Raw genomic sequence first — 21,646 nt, 5'->3', positions numbered from 1 at the left:
AAGTAAATTAGTGGGGTTGCTGAAAAGACTGTGAAGAAAGAGGCTCAGACGTCTATGTAGGAAAGGGAAGAATATCCTGGCCGTGGTAAGATGAAATGGAAACAAGGAAAGGGACTTAAACAGGACAGTCCTTGCAGTACTGCTTTCTGCATGTAAATGCACTTATGTATGTATATATAATACTATGCATTTTGGAGATGAAACAATGTGAAGCCACAACGTAGGTTTGTACTGTGGTCAGTCTGTACTGTAGTGTAAATATGCCCAAACTAGGTTTAAATTACTTATTTTGAGCATGAGAACTGCCCTACCAATCAGAACAGAGTTTGGCTGGACTAATGTACTCAGCTGAGAAGCACTGTGTTGGCCCATGCTGAGCTCCATAGTGTTGTGGTTGTACTAATTTTGAGTTTGAACTTCGCTTATTGAGAGTTAATATAGAGAAATCATTTCACTTGTGTCTACTGGGTAACCTAGGAGGAAGTCCAAGACATTGCAGGTTGCTTTTAGAGGATTTGGTAGGAAGGTGTGGAAATAATGAATATTTTATTATAGTACAGTTAATCTGATCTGTAAATATTTTAATTAGGAACTAGAAGAGATGTTGGTTACAGTTTTTATAGAATCATAATGCCTACCTTAGGCAAATCATCTTGTATAGTGTAAAGAGGATGACCTAACATGTTGGCAAACTGTGGTTCTGGAGTGAGAAGATATTTCTGTATTGTCATTAGAAGTAGTTTATTAAGGATTTCCTATCTGAATGGCTGAAACGTACTCCAGTGGAGGTAATAGAACAGGAAAGTCACATAATAGAACAGATAGTTTATTTCAATTTGCATCCTTTGGTTTCTCTGTTATAAAAGGAAATTTTTGCTAAGGACAAACTGAAGTGTGTCAAAGTAATAGTAAGCAAACTTTTCAAAATGCCAGCTTTTGCAGATCTCCAATTAAACATGGAGATGGTATGGAATCCTGGAGGGACACAGGTGCAGAGGTAAGATAAAGGTATAAGGTGTGGGAAAATGGTGAAATTAAAACGAACGAAGCAAAACACTGAATAATATTTAAACAAAAAGTCTCAAATCCCTTCCAACCTAGCTATCGTATTTTTTAAAATCTATTTTGAACACTACCATTTTATGATCCTTTTTTTATGTCACATTTTATAGTGCATTCAGAGGACAGATAGCAGTGGAAACAATCATGTCTTCTTAAGTCTCTAATACTGCCTTTTAAATAGCTGTGTGAATTTTAGCTGGTTACCAGCAGCTAGAATCCCCTGCTGTTCCTGGGATTGCAGAGGGGAACAGCAAACTCAGTTTTGAGCTGCCAGCAATCCTCCTGAAGTCTACACTGAACAGCAGGAGATTCTTGACTGTAAGGTTAACAGGTGTAGTAGGAGATACACTCCTGATTCCTCAGGAGGCTGGAGGTGTATAAACAAGGGGCAGAGGGAAAATGGGGCTCTGAAGTCTTTAAGAAAACAGATGGACTTGCTCCCTAGCTGGCTGCAAAACTGCATCTCTATGGAGAGCAATGACAGCTAGGGAAAAAGCCTGAAAGATCTTTCACTTGATAGAAGCCTGGACTCTAATGAATGTAGATAAGACTATTCCAGCTCCTTGACTTAGCACCCCACAACTGTTTATTTCTTGGGCTGAACAGCTGCCTTATCATTGTCTTAGGAAGTGATTGATTCCTTAACCTTACCCAACACCCTTCCTTTTCTGCTGTGTTCTGTCTTTAAAGATACATTCTTCAATGCTGTAAAGAATCAAAAAAGGTGAAGTGTTTCAAAGGAATGTATTTTTTTTGGAGTGAGGGAAGGGGGTGAGAAAGAAGCTGGAAAGTGTAAATATTTCTTATTTACAATATGGATTTTTTTTTTTTTTTTCTGCCAGCCTATTTGGTTATTCTGCCCTAAACAGAGATCTTTTGTCTGAACTTTCTAAATGAAGTTGAGAATAATGTATTGGAGATCTGGAGATTAAATTTTGTAAGAGCAGTAGGCACATTGTATTTGTAGCTCTTTTGAGTGCGATTTTAAGTATGGTAGCATGCATATAGTGTTTCAGATCTGAAAGGTAAGCTTGTTAGGGCGGAACTTTAATGTGTAGCCTATGTTTTAGGCTATTTGTAGAGACTTCTGTTTAGGTGTCTAGGTACTCATTCCCAAATATTGTTTCTTTTGGACAGTGGCTGTTCATATTTACCTTCCTTGAAAATTTATTTCTGACAGTTGGTAAATTTTTCCTTGATCTTTTCTAAGAGGTAATTGATTTTTGTTTTCCTGAACGCACGATTTTATATGGTAATATCTGTGCAAAAGCAATTTGCTATGGTTCAGGGAACTGGACTATTATGGGCATTTGTCTTTGTAATGCAATTATAAAGCTACTAACTTGATCTTAATAACATTTGCCTATTACCACTTATTAGATGCATGAAAGGAAAACAATGCAATTTTAAACACAAAAAATGATGCTGAAATATGCTCATGCATCTTTCCTGGATTATCAGCCACAAGGATGTAGTGGATGGGATGACAAATTTTTCTGCCTTTGTTTTTGTAGACATTTCATGAATCCTACATTTTTAGAATTAAACTATATTCCCAATGTTGTATCCAGTCAAATGAGCACGTATTTTTATAAGGTTATGTGAATTTGTCTGTGTGTATGTATGATTTCTTTAGTAAAGTGTATTTTGTATCCATTTAAATTTTTAATGCTGTTGCTATCTTTTTTCATTACTCAGAAGGCAGTCAGTTAAAGCCCAGCTTAGAAAGAGACATGCGTAATCGTTCAGCTTCAAGCCTGTACTCAGGAACATAGCAATTTGTAAGCCTAAGCAGAACATGTATCTAAAGATTTTGATTCAGCAAGTTACTTAATTGCTAGTAATCTTGATTTATTTTTTTTTTTTTCTCTACAGAAGCTCATAATTTATACTAGAACTGTTACAGAGGAGTTCCTGGCCAAAGAGGCTTGATTTAGACGTCTTTCTGTCACTTGAATAGCATGTGCTCACGTAGGCTCTTTTCTCCATGTTTGGGAGCATCCTGAATATTCTATTCCAGGTTGTTTTGGACTTCAGTAGTTTTCTTGAAATCCCTGATTTATGTGAAAAGAATACTGTTTTTCTTTTTGTTAGTCTGGTACTTAATTGGCAGGCATTAACAACTGAGAGATTTACTGGCATATTCAACAGAAGGGCCAAGAGTTGGTTAAATTGTACGATCGCACTGGGCACAGACCTTACACAGTAGAGAAGTGCATTATAAATACAAGAGAATATAATTGAAAGTTATATTTGCAGAGAAAACAGTTAAATTTTCTTTCTAATGAGGGTAGTCTACATAGGGCAGAAATTTATATTCCAAGATTACATCTAGTTATCTTCTCATCACCTCTGACATTTCAAAAGAATCCCATCATCACAACAGTCTTTAGAGGTAGATGGACAGAGGTCATAACTTTCTTCCAAAGGTGAAAAAGTCACTCTTTTGTTCTCTCTTTTGCACACAGAAATGTCTAATTCAACTGATGGTCATGGCAAACAGAGCTACTTGCTTCCACATTGAAGCTTTCTGTGTTGTTAATCAGTGTATTGATTTATTATTCTTTTTTGTTGTTGACACTTCTATTTTAAAGCAAATTGCTGAAGACTCTTAAGGCAGCATTATCAGTGAATGTGACATAAAGACTCTTAAGACATCCTGGAATATTTAATATGTGTCCTTTTATTCCTTTTATTATTCTGTAGTCCTTTTATTATATATTTATTAATTTTATTATTATTTATTTCAAAGGATGCTGTGACAATATGTACACTGGGAATAGGAACTGCTTTTGGAGAGTCCATTCTGGATAACACTCCTCGCCATGCTACCATTGTTACAAGAGAATACAGCGAGCTCCTTCGAATTGAGCAGAAGGACTTTAAAGCACTTTGGGAGGTAGGTTCAAGTTTATTTGCAGTTTATGTAGAAAAAGTGATTTAACCTTTAAGTGTTTGTAATGAAATATAAGCACATTTGTACTGTAAGCAAAGTAATAACCCTTTTAAATTAGTTCGGACAAAAAGGAAAGTCCTTTCCTTTTTAGTGCTTCATATTCTGCATTATTACATACTCCTGTATTTCTTTCTTGTGGGCCTCTTCTAATGAAATAACTAAGGTGAAATTTCTGGTGGAATTCATTTGCATACAGCAGATGTTGCTTTTTTAGCCTTGAACATGCTTTTATTGCCAGCATTTATGAGGAGAGTCTATCCTTAACATACTCTGATATTGAGAGATTAAATACACCAGTGGTCTCATCTGTTTTAACATCTGCTACATTTGCTAGTGGTCAGAAAATTTTAATGTATTGCTTTATAAGTTCATGATGGAGGACAATAAACCCAATTGTAGGTTTCTCAAGTAACATGTTTATAATTCACTTTTAATTGGTATAGGATAGTAATTTCTTCTATGTATATGACTTTCCTACTAAGCATTCAATTCGTTGGTTTCCCATCAGAACTACTGGGGAAGTGGAGGTTAAGTTCCCTTCTTAAAAATTTTGAACCTTCAAACATTTAAAGTTGTTTTAAAGCAAAAATGCCAATGTAATTTGCTCTTCTATCATTAATGCAATGTTGCTTAACAATTTTGCTGATTTTGCTGAGTTTTTTGGTGATAGATGCTTTTGGAAAAGGTCATGTGCGTTGCAAGTAGAGAGAACCTTAGCACACATCTTGTATATTGCAGGTTTTATGAAGTTGTGCGGTAAAGCATGTCCCAGGTGCTGCACATCAGAGACCACATTTTAGTTTTGTGTTGCTTCTTTGCCTTTTGTGTGCAGTTTTACAGTGAACTTTTAATGTATTCTGGTGTGCTTGCTTTCAAGGAAGCTATGTCTGTGCTCTTAGTGAGTGGAAAATTATGCCATGAAATACAGCTTTGCTGGTTAGTCTGAGATAGAATTAAGTTTTGTTTTTCAAGGCAGTATTTGTTTCTTTGCAATCTTCAAACCCCAAAGCCTCTGTAAACTGCAGCTAAGGTGTGATAAACAGAGAATATTCAAGACAAACAGAAAATTATTTAATAAATTCTTCCCAAATAAGCTAGCAGTAACAGCAGTTGGTTATTGGTATTATCTAAAGTAAAGGAAATACTCTTCGTCAGGGGAAACTTCTTGCTAAGTTATAGATACTGTATTGTTCTGCCTGTATTATCCTAAGGTTCATATATCTTTGCTGTGACAAAGCCCATATGGGGAAAGAGCTGTTGATACAATGACATGCCATTTAGGTGACTTTTTGAATTTGTTTTAATAAAAACCCACACCAAGTCAAGAATGGACCACAGATACTTGATATCAGCGGTGTCATGGGGAAAATGGGAAAAGGCACCCATTATAGTGTTATCACAATCCAGACACCATAAAAACTCAAATCTAGTGCATACAAATTTCAGCTCTCTAGATAATGAGAATTTAATTCCATAAGGAAGTAGTTTCTTCATAAAAAGTAGTTGAATAATTCCAAAATAATGTAATACTGTAGTTTCAGAACAATCTAGGTAAGCTGAAGGGTTGGAATCCTTAAAATGGTTGCTGCTTTTATGAATGTAGGATTTTTACAATTAATAGTAAGAGTGCAAAAAATACATTTTTTATAGAAATAAGGTTAGTTTTGGGTTTGTTCTGGGGTGTGTTTTTTGTTGTTTTTGTTGGTTTTTTTTCCTTTGTAAAATTTACTTTGAAGAGAGCAAGATATAATACATAGCCATTTCTAAGTTTGGATAGACTTTTCAGAATCTATGTAACTTCATATTATGAATTTACAGACTTCTGAGTTTTGTTGAAAAGTAGCTTTTCCTATATTAGCTCTGTTATGCTAAGAAACAATTGCATTGATGGAATGTTTCACAGATGTGTCTTATTAACATATTTAATGCACGATATGCAGCAAAGTGTATTAATTGCTATTAGTAAAGGAAGGATATGCTTTATCAAAAATAGAATAAGATGCCTCCTGTAATATACAGAACAAGATAATCAACCCTTTCAATGCAGAAACTTCTTCTATGATCTGAAATTATAACAGTCAGGGAAAGCTGGTCAAAACAAGTTATTGTCCTGATAAGAACAATTACCAGTTAAAATGGCGTAGTATTTTCTCTGTTAAAGTAGCATCCTGTTTGGGAACATCTGTTGAACTTCTAAGCTTAGTCATCCTTGGAGAGTTGTTTTCTGTCAACAGCTGTTATAGCAGCTTGAAGATGATATCTCTGGTTAGGTTCTCACACAGCTGAACACTGTTTCCTGATGAGGAAGCTCTAGGAGGTTATGAGAGTCACTGGTGACATGCCTTTGTGCACCAATTGTCCCTGTCCTTCATCTCTGAGGAGTATTAACAAACACAAAAAAAGTTATTCATCATTGTTACAACACTGTGGACTTCCAAGGTACACAACATATTTGTAGGAAGAAGTACTCTTCGTGTTAAGAACTCACTTTTCCCTCTTCAGCATCAGTGAGTGTGGTTCTACCTACCTCGCCCCAAAATCTGTTTCAAAGCACAAAGGAAAATACATCCAAAAATAAACATGAAAGCAGAAGGCTACACACGAGGTACTCTAGTCATGCACATCCTGTTGGGTCACTGACTTGCTCCACCCCTAATAGCTGGATTCTTTTAAACAGAGTAGGAGTGAAATGAATGTATGTGAGCAGTGTTATCATTACAGAAGTTCTCTGTAGTTCACCCTAAAGCTTTGTCCTTTCATGCAGTGGCAATCAAACCCAGACAGGAAGGGAGTGAATCTGCTGAGAGGTGACTTATTTTTAGAGGTCTTTCCTACCACAGTGAATTACTCAGCCTTCCTTGGATAACATACAAATAACCAATTTCCTTTTGTGTGGAATAAGATTATGTTAGAAGTTACTGAACATGCCTTGAGAAACATTTGATCTTCAGGTAGATGAACAACAGCTATTACTTCGGCATGCAGTAACTTTGGAGAAAGGGAGTCTTGGTCCCTGTAAGGTCAGAATGAATATTTTAATTCTTTTTCTATTCATATTCAGCAGCACTTTGCAGATCTTGTAGTCTGGTAAACTGTAGTGTAACTGGCTTCCTGCTTCAGATGATCTGATGATAATTCAGTAGCCCTCAGCAGACTTCACTGCTCTGAAATAATAGCTTTGGGAGAAGCAATTTTCTTGCTGTCTTTGTTTTCTGAATGCTGGGAATGTTGGTTTTTAATGAGCTGGTTTAAAAACAGGTCCTCTGTCAGAACAGAAAAAATTTTGCATACTGTTTTAGTGGGATGCTGTACAGGAAATACACATATGAACTGACTTAAATGTTGTAGCAGTGTTCAGTGACATTCCTGAATAAGGCTTAAATTCATCAGAATTGAGACCACAGATCTCAGTGCAGTTGCATGTAATACTGGTTAGGTTGTTTAAGGTGTGTCATATCCCTTATCAAGGTATAATATAATCTTACACCTCCTTTTATGTGTCAGGATTATGGCAGTAGGAATTACAAAGGCACTGTAAAAATACATTAATGAAAATTAACATGTAAGGATTTTAGTATTTTTTTTATCCATTTGGCCATGCTGTAAGTACATTATTTATCAAAGTATGTTGCTGAATCTCATGTAGGTATTTTGCTGTGTGAAGAGAGGCAGCCTTTTCCTTGCCTTAGGCTACTGGAAAATATATGTTGCATTGTTACTTGAAAATGTTCTTGCTTCTTTCTCTAGTAGACTCCTGAATACTTCAACATGTTTAAAGAGTATTAGAACTCTCATGTAAATGTCAGTACTTTCTAATGCACCAGTGAGTATTGCATGCCAGAAATTCTTTCCAGTTCATTTGAGTGAGAGATTAAATTTGATCTGAGAAATGAAATATTGGGAGGGGGGAATCAAACCAAAAAAATCAGATCCATGTCCAGCCCCTGAACTATCAGTTTGATTTATGGTATACTATTCTGCCAGTTTATTGCCCAGTAATCAACTGCAGAAGTCTTTGGTCTGATTTACTGATTTCCCATAGGCAAACATAGTAGAGGTATAAAACTATAGTTAATAAAATACAGAATATTAGGTTTGCAGGATGGGTGATCATGTGATTTAAAACAGTGAAGTGCTTGGAGACCCACAGAAGTATAAAAGGTGGTCATGGAATACTCAGCTGTCTTTATCCGCTTCATGTCACACTCTCCATTGACTGCTCAAACTCTACGTTGATGATTTGTCTCTCTAATGGGGTTTTATTTGAGAAATGTAAAGGTGATCAAATTGTAGTAGCCTCCATTTTTAATGTAGCTGGAGTACTGTGTTCACCAACCTCTCAAATAGCCATCTTGTCAGAATAAGGAAGAATTATTCCATGTTATCAGATACAGAATTCAACACAGAAAGAAGATGTGAAAAGACCTAAGTGTGTGAAATCTGTGGCTTTACGCTGTCTGCAAATCTTCAGCTGATGATCAATTCAAATTTGTATGCAAAGTAACAAAGCTAGTGTGAGAGACATTGAAAAATGAAGTGATGATAGACAAGCAGGAGATATTTTCATAGAGTAACACGTGGAAGGAGGAGGAATATAAAAGTCCTCCTCCCCTTCCCAGCTTTAGACAGTAAACACAGAATTGGCAAGATGTGAGCAAAGCTTTAAAAATAACTAACATCCCACCTTCATACCTTCTGTGTTAATACTGGTAAAGCATGCAAGTGAGTAGCAGGGCAAGATTCCAAAATTGTTATCATACCAAAAAGTGCCAGATTGCACTCTCAGTTTTGCTGGTGTGAATTGAGCATATTTCAAGTGAATACAGTACCATTGCTTTGGTACAGATGGTACTAAGTGGGAGCAGAGTCTGGCCTTCAGTGCTGCTGTTATATTGGTTTTGACCATCCTTGCAATATGCTTTTAGAGTTTTTTCTCCTGTTTTGCTTTGTCAAACATTTCTAATTTTAACAAGTGATGCTCTGGCTGGTAGAGCAGATTTAAACAAGTATGGAATAACATTCTATCCTCTGTAGCCAGACTTACATCAGAACAAGCTATGTTTGTCAGCATAGAAACACAGTGGCTGGTGCTTTCTATGGCTTGTATTCAACTCATACTTTAAAAAAATGGATGCAAACACTGGTTAGGACACTGTATCTCTTAAGGTAACCTTCCTGGCCATTGGAGTGGAGAAGCACATTTAGGAACTAGATATTTCACTTTGGTAATGCAGCTTTTCTCTTGTCATGATATATACTCAGTGTATAAGTCTTTTGATACAGTCTTTCTATATGTTCTTTGCTAAATAGTGGCATTATGACTGAAAAGTTTATTATCAATAACTGTCCACTGTGTTTCAGATAATTTGCTGTGTCATTATGTGTGATATTCAGTATTGTCAATGAGCGGAATGTCTGCAGATGATCAAGGGATCTAGTTAGTCTTAACTGTGGGTTTCCCTTTTTGTTGCTATCCTTGTTTTACAGGTGATAGACACAGGCACTTCAGACACCCCTTAAGTGACTCAAAAGATTAAAAAATAACAAGCTGATTAGAAAGACCTGATCCTTCCTTATGTCTCTCTGCAACAAGCATTCCTGGTGCATGTTCTTGATCATCCCTACAATCAGTTTGCACCTCAGTCTCCTGGTTTATTTTGAATCTATTTCAGTAGCAATATTTTGTGACTATGCCACTGATTACCATGCAGAGATGGAATTAGGCTTTGTAAACCTGAGCTCTCTTAAACCATATTAGCATGTAATTTCTCTTAGGTACAATTTTTTATAACTGTAGTAATGTCCATCCGCTTGAAGTCCCTGTTGAATCCCATTATACCAGACTGTGCAAAAATATATTGTCATTCCTCTTTACAGCCCTTGAAAATGTTTATATGTTTATTAGCACTTCAAAGAGTCTTAAATTATATTGCAGAAAGCTTGACTTATTTGAAATTCCTTCTTGGATAAAAAGAAATAGAAATATCCAGCGAGCACATCAGTCTCCCTGTTAAGTCATGCCTTTATTGGTTTCTTCATATTTTAGCATGGTTAGAGGTGAAGTTGAAAAATATGAATTCATCCAATTTTCAAGAAAAGAAATTATTTTGATTAATTCCTAAAATATTTAAATTATAGAAGAACATCTGACAAACTGAAATGTACACACTTAAAGTCTGCAGATGTTTTTGAGGCTGCTATTTTTCTTTGAAGCTTTACTGCCAAACTTGCACTTTCTATAACCAGCTTTTTTATTAGCAAAGAAACTGCTTTTCATCCTCAGCAGATTGTATTATTGAATGTGGTATCTCTAAGCATGATGTGCTAAATGGCAAAAACATATATTGCAAAGCACAACTGAGAGCCTGTGAATCTTATTTCAGGGAGCAAACTTCTGGTCTTTCATTAGTTCATTTTCATTAGATAAAAATGTCTTTCAGAAGAATAATGAGATTTGAAGCTTATAAAATAGTTTTTGGCTTTTTTCCCAAACATACATTTTAACTATCAAATATGTATCTCATCCTCATGTGTCACAGAAAGAAGAAATGCATAACACAGAGTTGTCTTTGTTGATATGTGTGTACATAATCTGGTATCTAGTATGTATTCTGTATATATATATTACTACGTTATGATATTTGCTTTGTTGTATTTCTGAGTCAGATTGCCTGGAGCTTTGGTTTAAACTACATGTGTGGTTTGCAGTATCTTTTTGTGCCTTAGAATGAATACCAAAGTGATCAGCTGCATAAGGCTTCGCTTATGCTTCTAAACTTTTCAATTTGGCACAGAGTGTTCCTTAACTCCATCCATGGGGTATATGTGGTTGAGGTTATTTTGGAGATTGATCCTTTCTGATCTTCTGCTCTTCCATGATTTCTTTTCAGATGAGTCGTGGTTTTTCTTCCTTACACAAAAGGTTAATCTTTTCTTACTGGTTCCTCCAGGTTCTTGAGAAAAATAGTAAGCCCTTAGAAGCTTCCATTTAGCACTGAGTTTTTGTTGCTTTAAAGCAATGGATATGGTTGTGTGTTCCTCCAAGGCATTCCTATAGAATGCGTGCTTACATGCTGCATTTGAGTCACTGCTTGCTGCTTGTACAATATAATGGGTCAGGCAAATAATGTGATACCACTTATTAGATCGATGGATATGTTTTAAATATTGACATTGTAAAAAATCCATTAGCTTAAACATGCTAGCATGAAAAAAAAATAGAAATCTCTAACAGTAAGATTTGTACTGTGGAAGATCTCACTCAGATTACCACAAACCAAAAGCAAGGCTATTTTGTTATATATTGTTATTTTTTATTCTGACAGTCTTGTTTAGTTTATAAAGTATTTTGTAAAAATACTTTCCTGTAGCAAGAAAAAATAAAAGTTACAAGTTCTATTTAGTTGAAGGTAAATTCCTCCTTCCTTAAGGAAGCATCCCTTGAATGAGCATTCAACACCTTAAAACTCAGAACATGCTAAACCCCAGACATTATCAATTTATTAGGCATATAGATTGATAAATGGGCTCAAAAAGAGAGTGCTGTTTGCTGGCCTTTGATAGTACAGTTCTGATAGATGTCTTTTTCTTGGTCGTAATCAAAGCTGTAAGGGTCAGTGTTTGCCCTGTCCCTTAGACTGTTTCCTTCCCTCCTTTCATCCATGGTGAAACCCTACCTTACTGAAGTCAATGAGCATTGTGGGATTTCAACCCAGGTAATTGCTTCCTTCTCCATATATAATATGCAGCACAGGCTGCTGGTAGTAGGTTTAAATCTTCTTTACCCTCTTACCTTCTGTAACAGTTTCTATCTACTGACATAGGTGATGCAACGTGAGAGGCTGGAATCACCCAAGTGATTTTGTGGCTTATGAGTTCAGGTGTGCTTAACAAAATGGTCAGATCAATACTTGTATTGAGGTAAATTGTATCAAAGACATAAGAAGTCTAGGCATCCCAGAGGCATGCTTAAAAATGAAAACATAAAAGTCCAAGAACTGAATATGGAATATCTCTCTGTGGCAGAGAATAAGAATTACAGGGCCCAACTTGTCATCTGTGCTTGTCATCTATGGCCAGTCCCAGATACTAGGAAGAGAAAGAGATTTAAATAACCCCAAATAATCCATGTGCTTTCTCTTAAATAAATCCTTGTTTCAGTCTGAGCAGTGGAACTCCAACTCTTACAGTCCTTGGGGTTAGTGGGTATTGCTCTAATTTCATTGGGTCAGGCAGCTGCAAAAGTCCACAAAATTTGTGGTTTTAATATTTCTGTTACATACTGTTGTTGAAATCAGTGGTTTACCAGAATTTGTGGATCCTTACCATCAATCTGATGTGACACTTAAGGCCAGGTTTCTTTATCCTTCATCTCATGCCTGATTAGATAAAACCATTAATGTGTATTTTCTCTGAACTCTGCTTAAAATAATTTCTCAGTTATATCTCAAATCAAAAGAAAACGAAAACTCACAAATATGTTCTGACTGAACTTGACTTCTGTTCATTTTAAATTACACCGATAAAATACTCTTGTCCTAGATGCTGTGCTTAGATCTGAGCCAGGTTTATATATCGTTGTTTGAGAGTAATAGATAATCAACATTTAAAATTAAACCTTGCCATCCTGCATTTAGTACTTATTGATATAATATTGATATAATTGTGTGCTTACATTTTGAGCTCTGTTTCCTGAGTAATTTCTATTTAATATTCCATCTCTGTCTTGACCTTTGAAAAATATACCAGTGCAAGCCACTTCATTTTCCAAAATAGACAAATGTTATTCTGTTAATTTCTACAAGAATCTATCCAGACATTTTTAAGTACATATTAGTGGAAACAGGCATAATATCATCACTTTGTTTTAGCAGAATAAAATTATACATTACAATATGATTTTTGTATGACTTAGTCTTTAAGAAACCAAGTCCTTCAAAGAAATCATGCCGTTCTGAAAGGTCTGAGTTACAAGGGAACTTGTTTGAGTTACTTAGGCTTTTATGCTTTATTCTCTCTGGGGATAATGCTGGAGACTCTCAGTACAATTAAGGAAAGATTAAAAGCTCAGTGCAGGCTTATTTTCTCTCTTCTTTCTTTCTGCCAATACCCTTCAAGTCTGTATCCTCTCTAGAAGCATGAAATGTTTTTCAAAGGCATTTTAAGGCTTTTTTTTTTTTTTCTACTATCATTTCTCAGGCTGTTCTCTCATTTCTTCCGCAGACTTAGGAATATGGTTTCTCTTTCTGCATTTATTCCTGCTAGCATTTAAAGCCAGTTTTGTTGAGCTCTTAAGAGTTCTTTGGGTATTACTCCTTATCTGTGACATTTAGATCCTATCAGATAACTAAGGATCACCAAGCAGTTAGGAAATTATTCTTGCACCATTGGAATTGGTGAGAATTATGTCAAGACCTGTTATTTCTTAGTATATTCACTCTGCAGAGCTAAAGGAGTGTAATGTAGTAAAAGTGTAGACAATTAAGCAGATATGTCTGAATATACTGCTGAATATCGGATTTTATTACTGAGAAGGTGCCAATTTTACATAGTGCTTTATCAAAGAAGATCTACACTTCAATCTCAGCATTTAATGCTGTTGCTGTGGTATGGTTGAAAGATTATATGCTCTGAGATTACAACAGAAGTTCACAGGTTGTTTCTGTTCAATGTATTTACATACATCTGCCATATGGAGTTGCCTTACAGAGAGTGTTACTTCAATCTGATCTCATATACAAAATGTACTTTGTGTCATTTTATTATGAGAGACAGGCCTTTCGTGTTTTAACAACAGAGTGTGGATTTTTCTGCCTTTTAACCTTTCTGAAGAATTACTTGATCTGACTTAAAAAAATGATGCATGTTACCAGTCAGCCCACAGGTACTGATATTGGAATGGGTTGTTGTTGACTTTGTACTCTAAAATTATGTAAAGGCATGAGGCACAGGAAATTGTGGAAATGCTTCAAGCTTTAACTATGATAGGAGTACAGGTTTTAGTACCATAAGAAATCTATAAGGGATTGATTTTACATGAGCATCCATACTTTTAATGCAAGTAACCATACAGGATGGTAGGTAAATTACGTTTCCAGGTATCCATTATTAACTGGACAGTCTCTTTGGATGAAAATTAAGTTAATCTGTATTGAATAAAATGTAATGAATGGTTGTGACATCCAGAAACAGACCATGAGTTACTTTCCTTCCCTATTTAACAAAACAGTTCATACTACTAGTATGAATTTTATGGTTCTTAATGTGTGAGAAAACAGTAGATCCACAAAAAACAACCCTTCTGATGCTGTTCTGTGGCAAGTAGCTTTTGCAGGAAGATGGAGAGGTACTTCGTACCTGCTTGCTTCCCTGAGGGGGAATAATGGCAAAGCTCATCCTTTATGGTAGCGTATGTATGTAAAAATAATATCAAATGCCTAGAAAGAAATAGTTTCTGTGCTGTGATTGACTATTTATTTTTCCTTGTGCTCAGATAATGCAAAGCTTTAGCATGTTTCTTCTGTCCCTGCAATTAACATTTCTGTTGATTGTTCATTTTAAGTATACCTTTACTGATAAAACTTTATTTCAGGCTACATATGCATATCTTCATTATCAGATAATGCTATTGCTGTGTGTACAAATGAAAGTTATTAATTTAATATGCTAAAGAGGTTTATACAGAAGAAAAAAGCAACTCTCATCTTGAAAGCTCTTAATAATGAATGCTATCTTTATATTAACTGTGTTTTGTTTAAAAGAACATTTTTGAATGGCTTGCTTTGTGTGAGTAGAATTTGCTATAAGAGATGCCCATGTGACTGTCCAGAAAATCAGATTGCTTAGCATGGTGGAAATAAAGAAGTTTTGATACTATAGAAAATAAAATCTCTTCATAAGCAGAGCATGTGCTGTATTACTGGTCATAAATGTGTTGCCTTCTGTAGGGGCTTTTATCTTGTCATTTTACTGCCGCAGCAGTGCTCATCTGTTTACACTGGGCATTAATCATAACTTGTTGCATATGAGAAGTGGGGGGAAGATGCCCTTACTGTGTTAGAGGCACTGTGTGGTGAGAGAGTAGCAGCCTGGATTAAGTATTGGAATCTTAAAACAAGATGGTGGAGTTCCATTGAGTTTTGTTTACTCTTGTTAACAGTATATAGAAAGGAATGATATTATGCCAAACCTGTCCAGCCACACTAATTTAATTGCAGTAATGGACAGTAGAGTTTGCCGTGACTGTGGCAAAAGGCTCCACATACTATGTCGTCTGTATCTTGCTGTGACCTATACCTGCTGCTGTTTCAGATAAGCTTGTAGAAGAGCCCTTGATGAACTGTATATGTATGGTGAAAATTGAGTGTAACACCATAGCCTACTGCATAAATAAAAAACTGTCATGCTTCCTCTTCATCAGCCTTTGAGAGCAGGACTGGTTCTGTCCCTTCTTCTGGAACTGAAATGTTGTCTTTATTTAATGAGCTCTTTATTTCCATTTCTCTTGTTCCATCCACTCTCTTCATCTCCCTTCCAGAGAGCTATTGGTCTGCACTGTATGCTGTCTAAAGTTTTGCCTTTGCACATTTTAAATATCCATGCCAAATGGCTTATGAATAGGTGCTGCTTTTGGAGAAACATTCCACTGCCAAGTGTGTCACATGCACAGATTTATTCTGATATCCTCTCTAAAATTTTTTCCAGAGTGCATTCTTTGGTTCTTGTCTGTACTGCTTTCATGCTTCTCATTGATTTCTCTGTGTCCTCAGTATTTATATCCTTCACTATGCTTCTTTGTATCAGCTTTCTGGAACACAAAATTATATAACTTTGTCTTTCATGCATAGCTAGAACATGCCTAATCTGATGTTTACTATTGATTTTACATGTCAGAATTTGATAATTGCTGAGATAACAGCTTTTTGCTCTTGTATTAAGACTGTCAGTGAAGTCAGACTTACAGATGTATCTGTACATAGTCAGGAGCTATGACAGTGGGAGATGTGCTGTGTAGTCCAACTATGTTCAGGATTGTTGCTTCCTAGACTTTACTCACTGAGTGGCTCTAATAAATGATGTCGCCATTGAATTTTTCCAAATGAAACTTTTCCTGAACATTGTTAATTCCCTAGAGACTTATGTATTATAATTATTTTTGTGCTGTGTTTTTATCTTCTCATTCTCTAGTGTTTTCATGATATGTTAGCGAGTTGTTTATTCTCCCTTTGAGATTATGAATTAAAAAAAAAAATCAGAACCCAGCTCTTCAGTACTTCTTTAGACACCTCCTTTTTACGTGTTGCCATGTTTTATTATCTTTTGTTTGCAGTCATTTAGCCAACTGTTAATTTGCATGACAGTGCTTCCACACACATTTTCAGCTTTTTTAAGATAAGCTGTGGCTACTAAATATTTTACTGATATCCAAATATGTGACAGATACTGCATTCCTTTCTTCAACTACTTTAGCAGTTAAAAAAAACCCCAAACCAGCAACAACCCATAAGTAAAGCCTCCAACTTTGGTTAAATCAGTTTTGCTGCTTTATAGAGTTGTCTCTGTTAACTATGAGTGAGGGCTCTCTAACTGCAGCAATGCTCAGTGCTTCGCTCATGAAAAGTATTTTCCAAGTACTTTTGGTTTTATGATAATTGTAAGGTACTAGTGCATGGTGCTAGATACAGCCTGGTCTTAACTAAAGTAGTTAGTGGTGGTGTAAATTATTGCATCTGTGTGTACTGGATGGAAAATAATTGAAAATTGCTGCAGTTCTGGTTTTGTAAAGGTTTACAGAATCGATTGTGAAAATTCACCCTCATCAAGCAAGGAAAAGTGCATTAGAAAATAAGCTATTGACAAGAATGCATAATTCCAGTTCTTTTTCTCTTGTGCTCACCTCTCCTGAATTATTCCTAGCTGTGCCAGGACAAAATTCACTGCAGCATAAACTGATGCAACATCCTGTTACCCTCTGCCACATCTGCTAACATTTATATTAAAGCAAAATAAGTTCTTTATTGGCACTGCCTCACAATGACCTCTTAACCAGGATTATTGTTCTACTACATTTGCCCCTCTACCAATAAGTACATCATTAAATAAATTAGAAGCCATAAACTTTGAATGATCTCTTGTCTCAGTGAATACTCTTGGTTACTCTGTAATATGATAAAGTCCACATATGTTGTGGTGTTTGTGGAATATCCCTTTGTGCCCATCTTGCAAGAAAGCATGAAGAGGAAGGAGTAACCCCAAACTCACCTCCAACGTCAGCTTTTTGCCTCATGACACATTTTGATGTCCAGTCAAAAACTGACCAGCTAACTCCTTACTAGTTAATCAAGGTCAGGAAGACAAAGCAGAAATATAGTAATTGCACAGTATATTTTGCAGAAGCTGTAACATGCAAAGTATGAACAGGTGATTTCAGTGACCAGTAGAAATTATTTCCAGTCTCCGTCTATTCAGGATTTCTGTAATACTTGTGTGTAAGTTAAAGTATAATGAGAATTAATGATTATTAATGTTGTGCTCATCCCTGTGCCATGGCTGAAACAAGTAACTCTTGCTTCTGTGCCCACTCAACAGCCCTGAAGCTTGTTGGCCTCCTGACAATTACTCATTTATGTTCCCACAGTGTTTCTGATTTCCAAAATGCCATAATATTAAACAAGCATGGCTCATTTTTCAATAACAGTTTAATACTAGATTCAGGTCCAATTTGGACTCTTGGCTTTTTAACTGGTGCTTGATTGCCTTTACCTTTTGTAGCACACTTCTTTGAGAAAATTGCCATATACAAGTCTTACTGATTGAGATTAGAGGGTGGTGCTAGAAGACAGAAATTTATAAAAGCTTTTCTGTGCAGAAAAGGGGAAAAAATGCACTAGGTGCCATGAGTTCTTATAATCAAATCATAGAATCATAGAATGGTTTGTGTTGAAAGGACCTTAAGGTCATCTAGTTCCAACCCCCCTGCCATGGGCAGGGGCATGTCACACGAAGCCATGTTGCCCAAGGCTCTGTCCAACTTGGCCTTGAAAGCAAGGCTTGTTTTTGCTTTTAAAAAAAAGAAAAAATAAAGTGAAAAGCATAAAGCATCTCTACTGAAAGGAAGCAGTGCGCTTGCCATGTCTAGATTTATGTATTCCAGAATTGCGGGTGGAGAAAGTTGTATTATCTTATGAACAACTCATGGCATTCATCTTTGTATAAGTAACCTGGCCCACATTCACTCTATGTAACGTTACCTCTTTGTCTAGGGTAGCTGTCTACATTTGCCAGAACTATGTTTTCCCTCCTCTCTTCACCCAAGCTTGAATTCTCTGATGTTTTTTGTAAGTTTGGTCTAAAATATGTCTTACAATAGCCTTTAAACAAGAGCTTTCTGAAGCTTAACATCTTCTGGTGAGGCCGTACCTGTCCATTGGGCAGATGCACCATTCTCAATTGAGGAAGCTGCTTCATCTGGTTGGGTTTGAAGGCTTTAAAGCTAAGTTTATCTCTCTTGGTTATTAAATATACATTTAATGATGTATTCCGCATGCCAAAAATTCTTTTAAGGGGAAACAAGGAATAAGCCACTTACAATGTTATGTTGCCATGCAGTAAGACAGTTTATAACTGTCATCCTGCATTTCATCTTCAACCTGCAGTCTGATCTACTGTGGGAGGTGGAAAAGGACATTTCACAACACTGACACTAAAATGCAAGCAGACATATAAGGCCATTTTAAGATAAGTGAGAAATTCAAGTTCGTTGTGATGCTGTTGTAACACAAGCTCTTGGTGGAAACCTGTTGGGAAGGTCAGCATCGCTCTTGGTGGAAACCTGTTGGGAAGGTCAGCATTGTTCTGTCCCCTCTCTGATGTACTGAATCATGAATTTGTTTTTGGTATTGTGGCATGTTTCTCTACAGAAGAAAAGGAGCACTCATAGCGTAGTAGCTGGAGCACTGCTACTGTAGCAGAGCTATTTTTTTAGGACACTGTGTTGAGGCGTAAGAGTTGGGAATTTGAACCTCATTCCCCAGAGAAGGTAGAATTACTGCTCTTTGGGTGAGTGCAGTCCTGAGGAGGATTCAAAGACAGACAGAAGTGCAGCACCCTGCCTCCATCTTTCTTGAGAGACCTTCAGTTCTTTGAATGTGTAGTGATAGGCCCCTGCCATCTAGAGGGACTTCTTAAATTCAGAATCACAAGATGCTTGCTTATTCAGCATTTGTAAGGAGCTGCATGAGGGCTGAGAGGGCATGAGGCTGAAGTTCATTAGCTCCTTGGTGTTTCCATTCAGTCAGCTGCTGCCAGTTCAGTATTGGGGATGCTTTGAAACTCTTTTTTCAGGTACCTTTCCTCAGGAGGTTCTCACTATGGCTTCTGGATGCCCTTCTGCAGTGACCCTTTTCATTCCTTATCAGCAACACACAAGAACAGGAGGAAAGCTGGGGGAGCTTGAAGAAATCGTGTGTGGTCCCACACTTAGATCTAAAGCTGCCATAGAATAGACAATTCTATGTTGACGAGCACGCTTAGGCCTTGGTTATATTCTGTTCCCTAGGTTGCTGTTCTCCTGTGGCAGGTGTAAATATGAGCACGTGTAAAATGCAGAAGATACTTTAAAATGGGTGTTGCCACATTTTGGCACAGTAGATTTTCATATTGGAGCAAAAATAGCCCATTATTTGGTTTAGGGTTTATTAGAAAGTAACGACTTAATCCTATTTCTTTCTTTCATTTCTGGTTTCATGTTTGAGACACATGGATGTCCTGCCCTAATGTTTTCCTAAAATGAATGCTGGTAATAGAAAATAGGTCTTTATGAGTAGCTGAAATTCTTCTGATACTCAAATATACTAATGTTGAGAGAACATATTTCTTGTTTAATATTCAGGTATGGTGCTTGTTTCTTAAACCCAGGAATACTTATTTTCTGTGATCAGAAGGAGTAGCAGCTAGGAACAGCAGTGATGTGAGTCATTTTGACAGTGAGCAATCTTGTCAGAATGTTCACATTTTCAAGACTAGATGGTCTAAGGCATCCATTTTTTCCTAAATATTTTTCAAACTCCTAATGAAATTTTAAACAGCTGTGTCTCATGGTGTCTTGAATTGAAAAGATCATGAATTAACAATTACATTTTACTGCTAAAATACTACTTGTTTACTGGAAAGTCAAAATAGTAACAACAAGATTCAGTCAGGTTCTTTGTAATACTTTCAGTAGCTAAATTTGACAACCCCATAGTGTAAAATATGTCAATCCTAAGGAGAAAAGAGAGAATATGTAATGAACAGTTGGACTGTAAAGAAGACTGGAATAATTTTTAACCAAATGGAGTTTGTGTTATGTCCCTTTAACATACAAGGTGCTTAACTTGCTTTTTTCATAAACCCTGTTTGCATTAATTAATTTCACATTGTCCTCTTCTTTGGGATTAACTCAAATTTCACTGTGTGCATATAATACCTTTATGTTACAAAGTGAATATTGCATGGTTTTGGCTGAAATGTAGGTGTATTACAGCTATCTCTTCCCTAGGGCCATCTGCATAGGATAATATTTCTTTAACAGAACAAATCACAGAAAGACTGGAGCACACTTACTGGAACTATTTGTCTGTATCTCTGACTACTGTTCTTACCAAATACGTTAAAAAAGAGGCTCAGTGGGTAAAAGCATGGTATTTGTGTGAGACTATGTGCTTTGTTTTCAGAAAGAAAAAAAAAACTGTGCTACATTGACTGGCTCTTTAATTCGGATTGCCAATGATAATGCAGAGTCTACTGCTAAAGAAAGGTAGGATGCAGAAGCAGAAACATTAGTGCTAATCTGCTGCAGAAGGACAAGATAAAACAGCACAGCTCTCATACATCACTAAGAGAGAAGCTGATTGCAACTTGACCATGTGCCTAAGTGGTCACATCAGCAACAAGAATGGAGCATGGATAAAAAACCTAAAATGTACCCTTAGGGCTTCTTGCTGTGCAGGACCTATAATAACACATCAATGTAAGTTTAAGATTTCTTTATTTTTTGTTGCCTTCCTTTGTAGTTGTGGTTGTTTGCAAGGTTATGTTTATATTTTTCATAGATTTAGAGGAAATATGATGGACCTAAGTATAATACTAAGCAGATAATAGTTTGATACTGTTTATGTCTGTGAATAATAATGTGCTTTATTGCTGTGTGTCTCAACATCGTTCTTTCTTTGAAGGTGTTTTAATTTTTAAACCTAACAGTCATACCTCAAAAATTGAGTAAGATTTTGGGAGATATGATCGTGAGATCTCTCTTCTGTCATCTTACATTTCAAAATGATTTGAAAGACAATGCTACAAATATATATATATTTATATTACTTCTACCATGAGAATTTCTGCATTTTTTTAATTCTTTCTGTTAAGAAAAATGCTTATTAAGAGTAATTTCTCTGCACTTTTTATCCCTGAATTAAGTGCAGATGGTAATTTTCCTACAATTCTTAAAATTTGTGCAATTGTTTAATGTCACTTAAGCATCTGCAAAAAGGGAGGGCAGGGATAAGATGGAAACTGAATAAGCATTGATTGCTAGTCTGAAAATTAAATTTTACAAGTTTTTGCAATAAATCTGATTTCAGTTCATTTTTT

The 21,646-nt window shown here is 36.1% G+C and overlaps 1 protein-coding gene across 6 annotated transcripts in view; it reads left to right on the top strand.

Moving 5' to 3' along the window:
- Positions 1–21,646, top strand: part of RAPGEF4 (Rap guanine nucleotide exchange factor 4) — a 148,990-nt gene that overhangs the window by 18,046 nt on the left and 109,298 nt on the right. For 4 of the 6 annotated variants that reach the window (XM_061342456.1, XM_061342435.1, XM_061342446.1 and 1 more), the window contains exon 4: positions 3,815–3,961. In XM_061342456.1, coding sequence (XP_061198440.1) covers positions 3,815–3,961 — 147 coding nt within the window. Of the gene's footprint in view, positions 1–3,814; positions 3,962–6,933; positions 7,039–20,754; positions 21,027–21,646 lie in introns of those variants that run through there. The other 2 variants (XM_061342474.1, XM_061342465.1) reach the window with 2 other exon arrangements.

Source organism: Neopsephotus bourkii, unplaced genomic scaffold (assembly GCF_033783945.1).
Source record: "Neopsephotus bourkii isolate Nb327-2 ecotype Australia unplaced genomic scaffold, CSIRO-AGI_Nbou_v1 NB_196, whole genome shotgun sequence".
Classification (NCBI taxonomy): Eukaryota; Metazoa; Chordata; class Aves; order Psittaciformes; family Psittacidae; genus Neopsephotus; species Neopsephotus bourkii.
The sequence above is the reverse complement of the archived record's forward strand: the minus strand, read 5'-3'. Positions and strand labels throughout refer to the sequence as shown.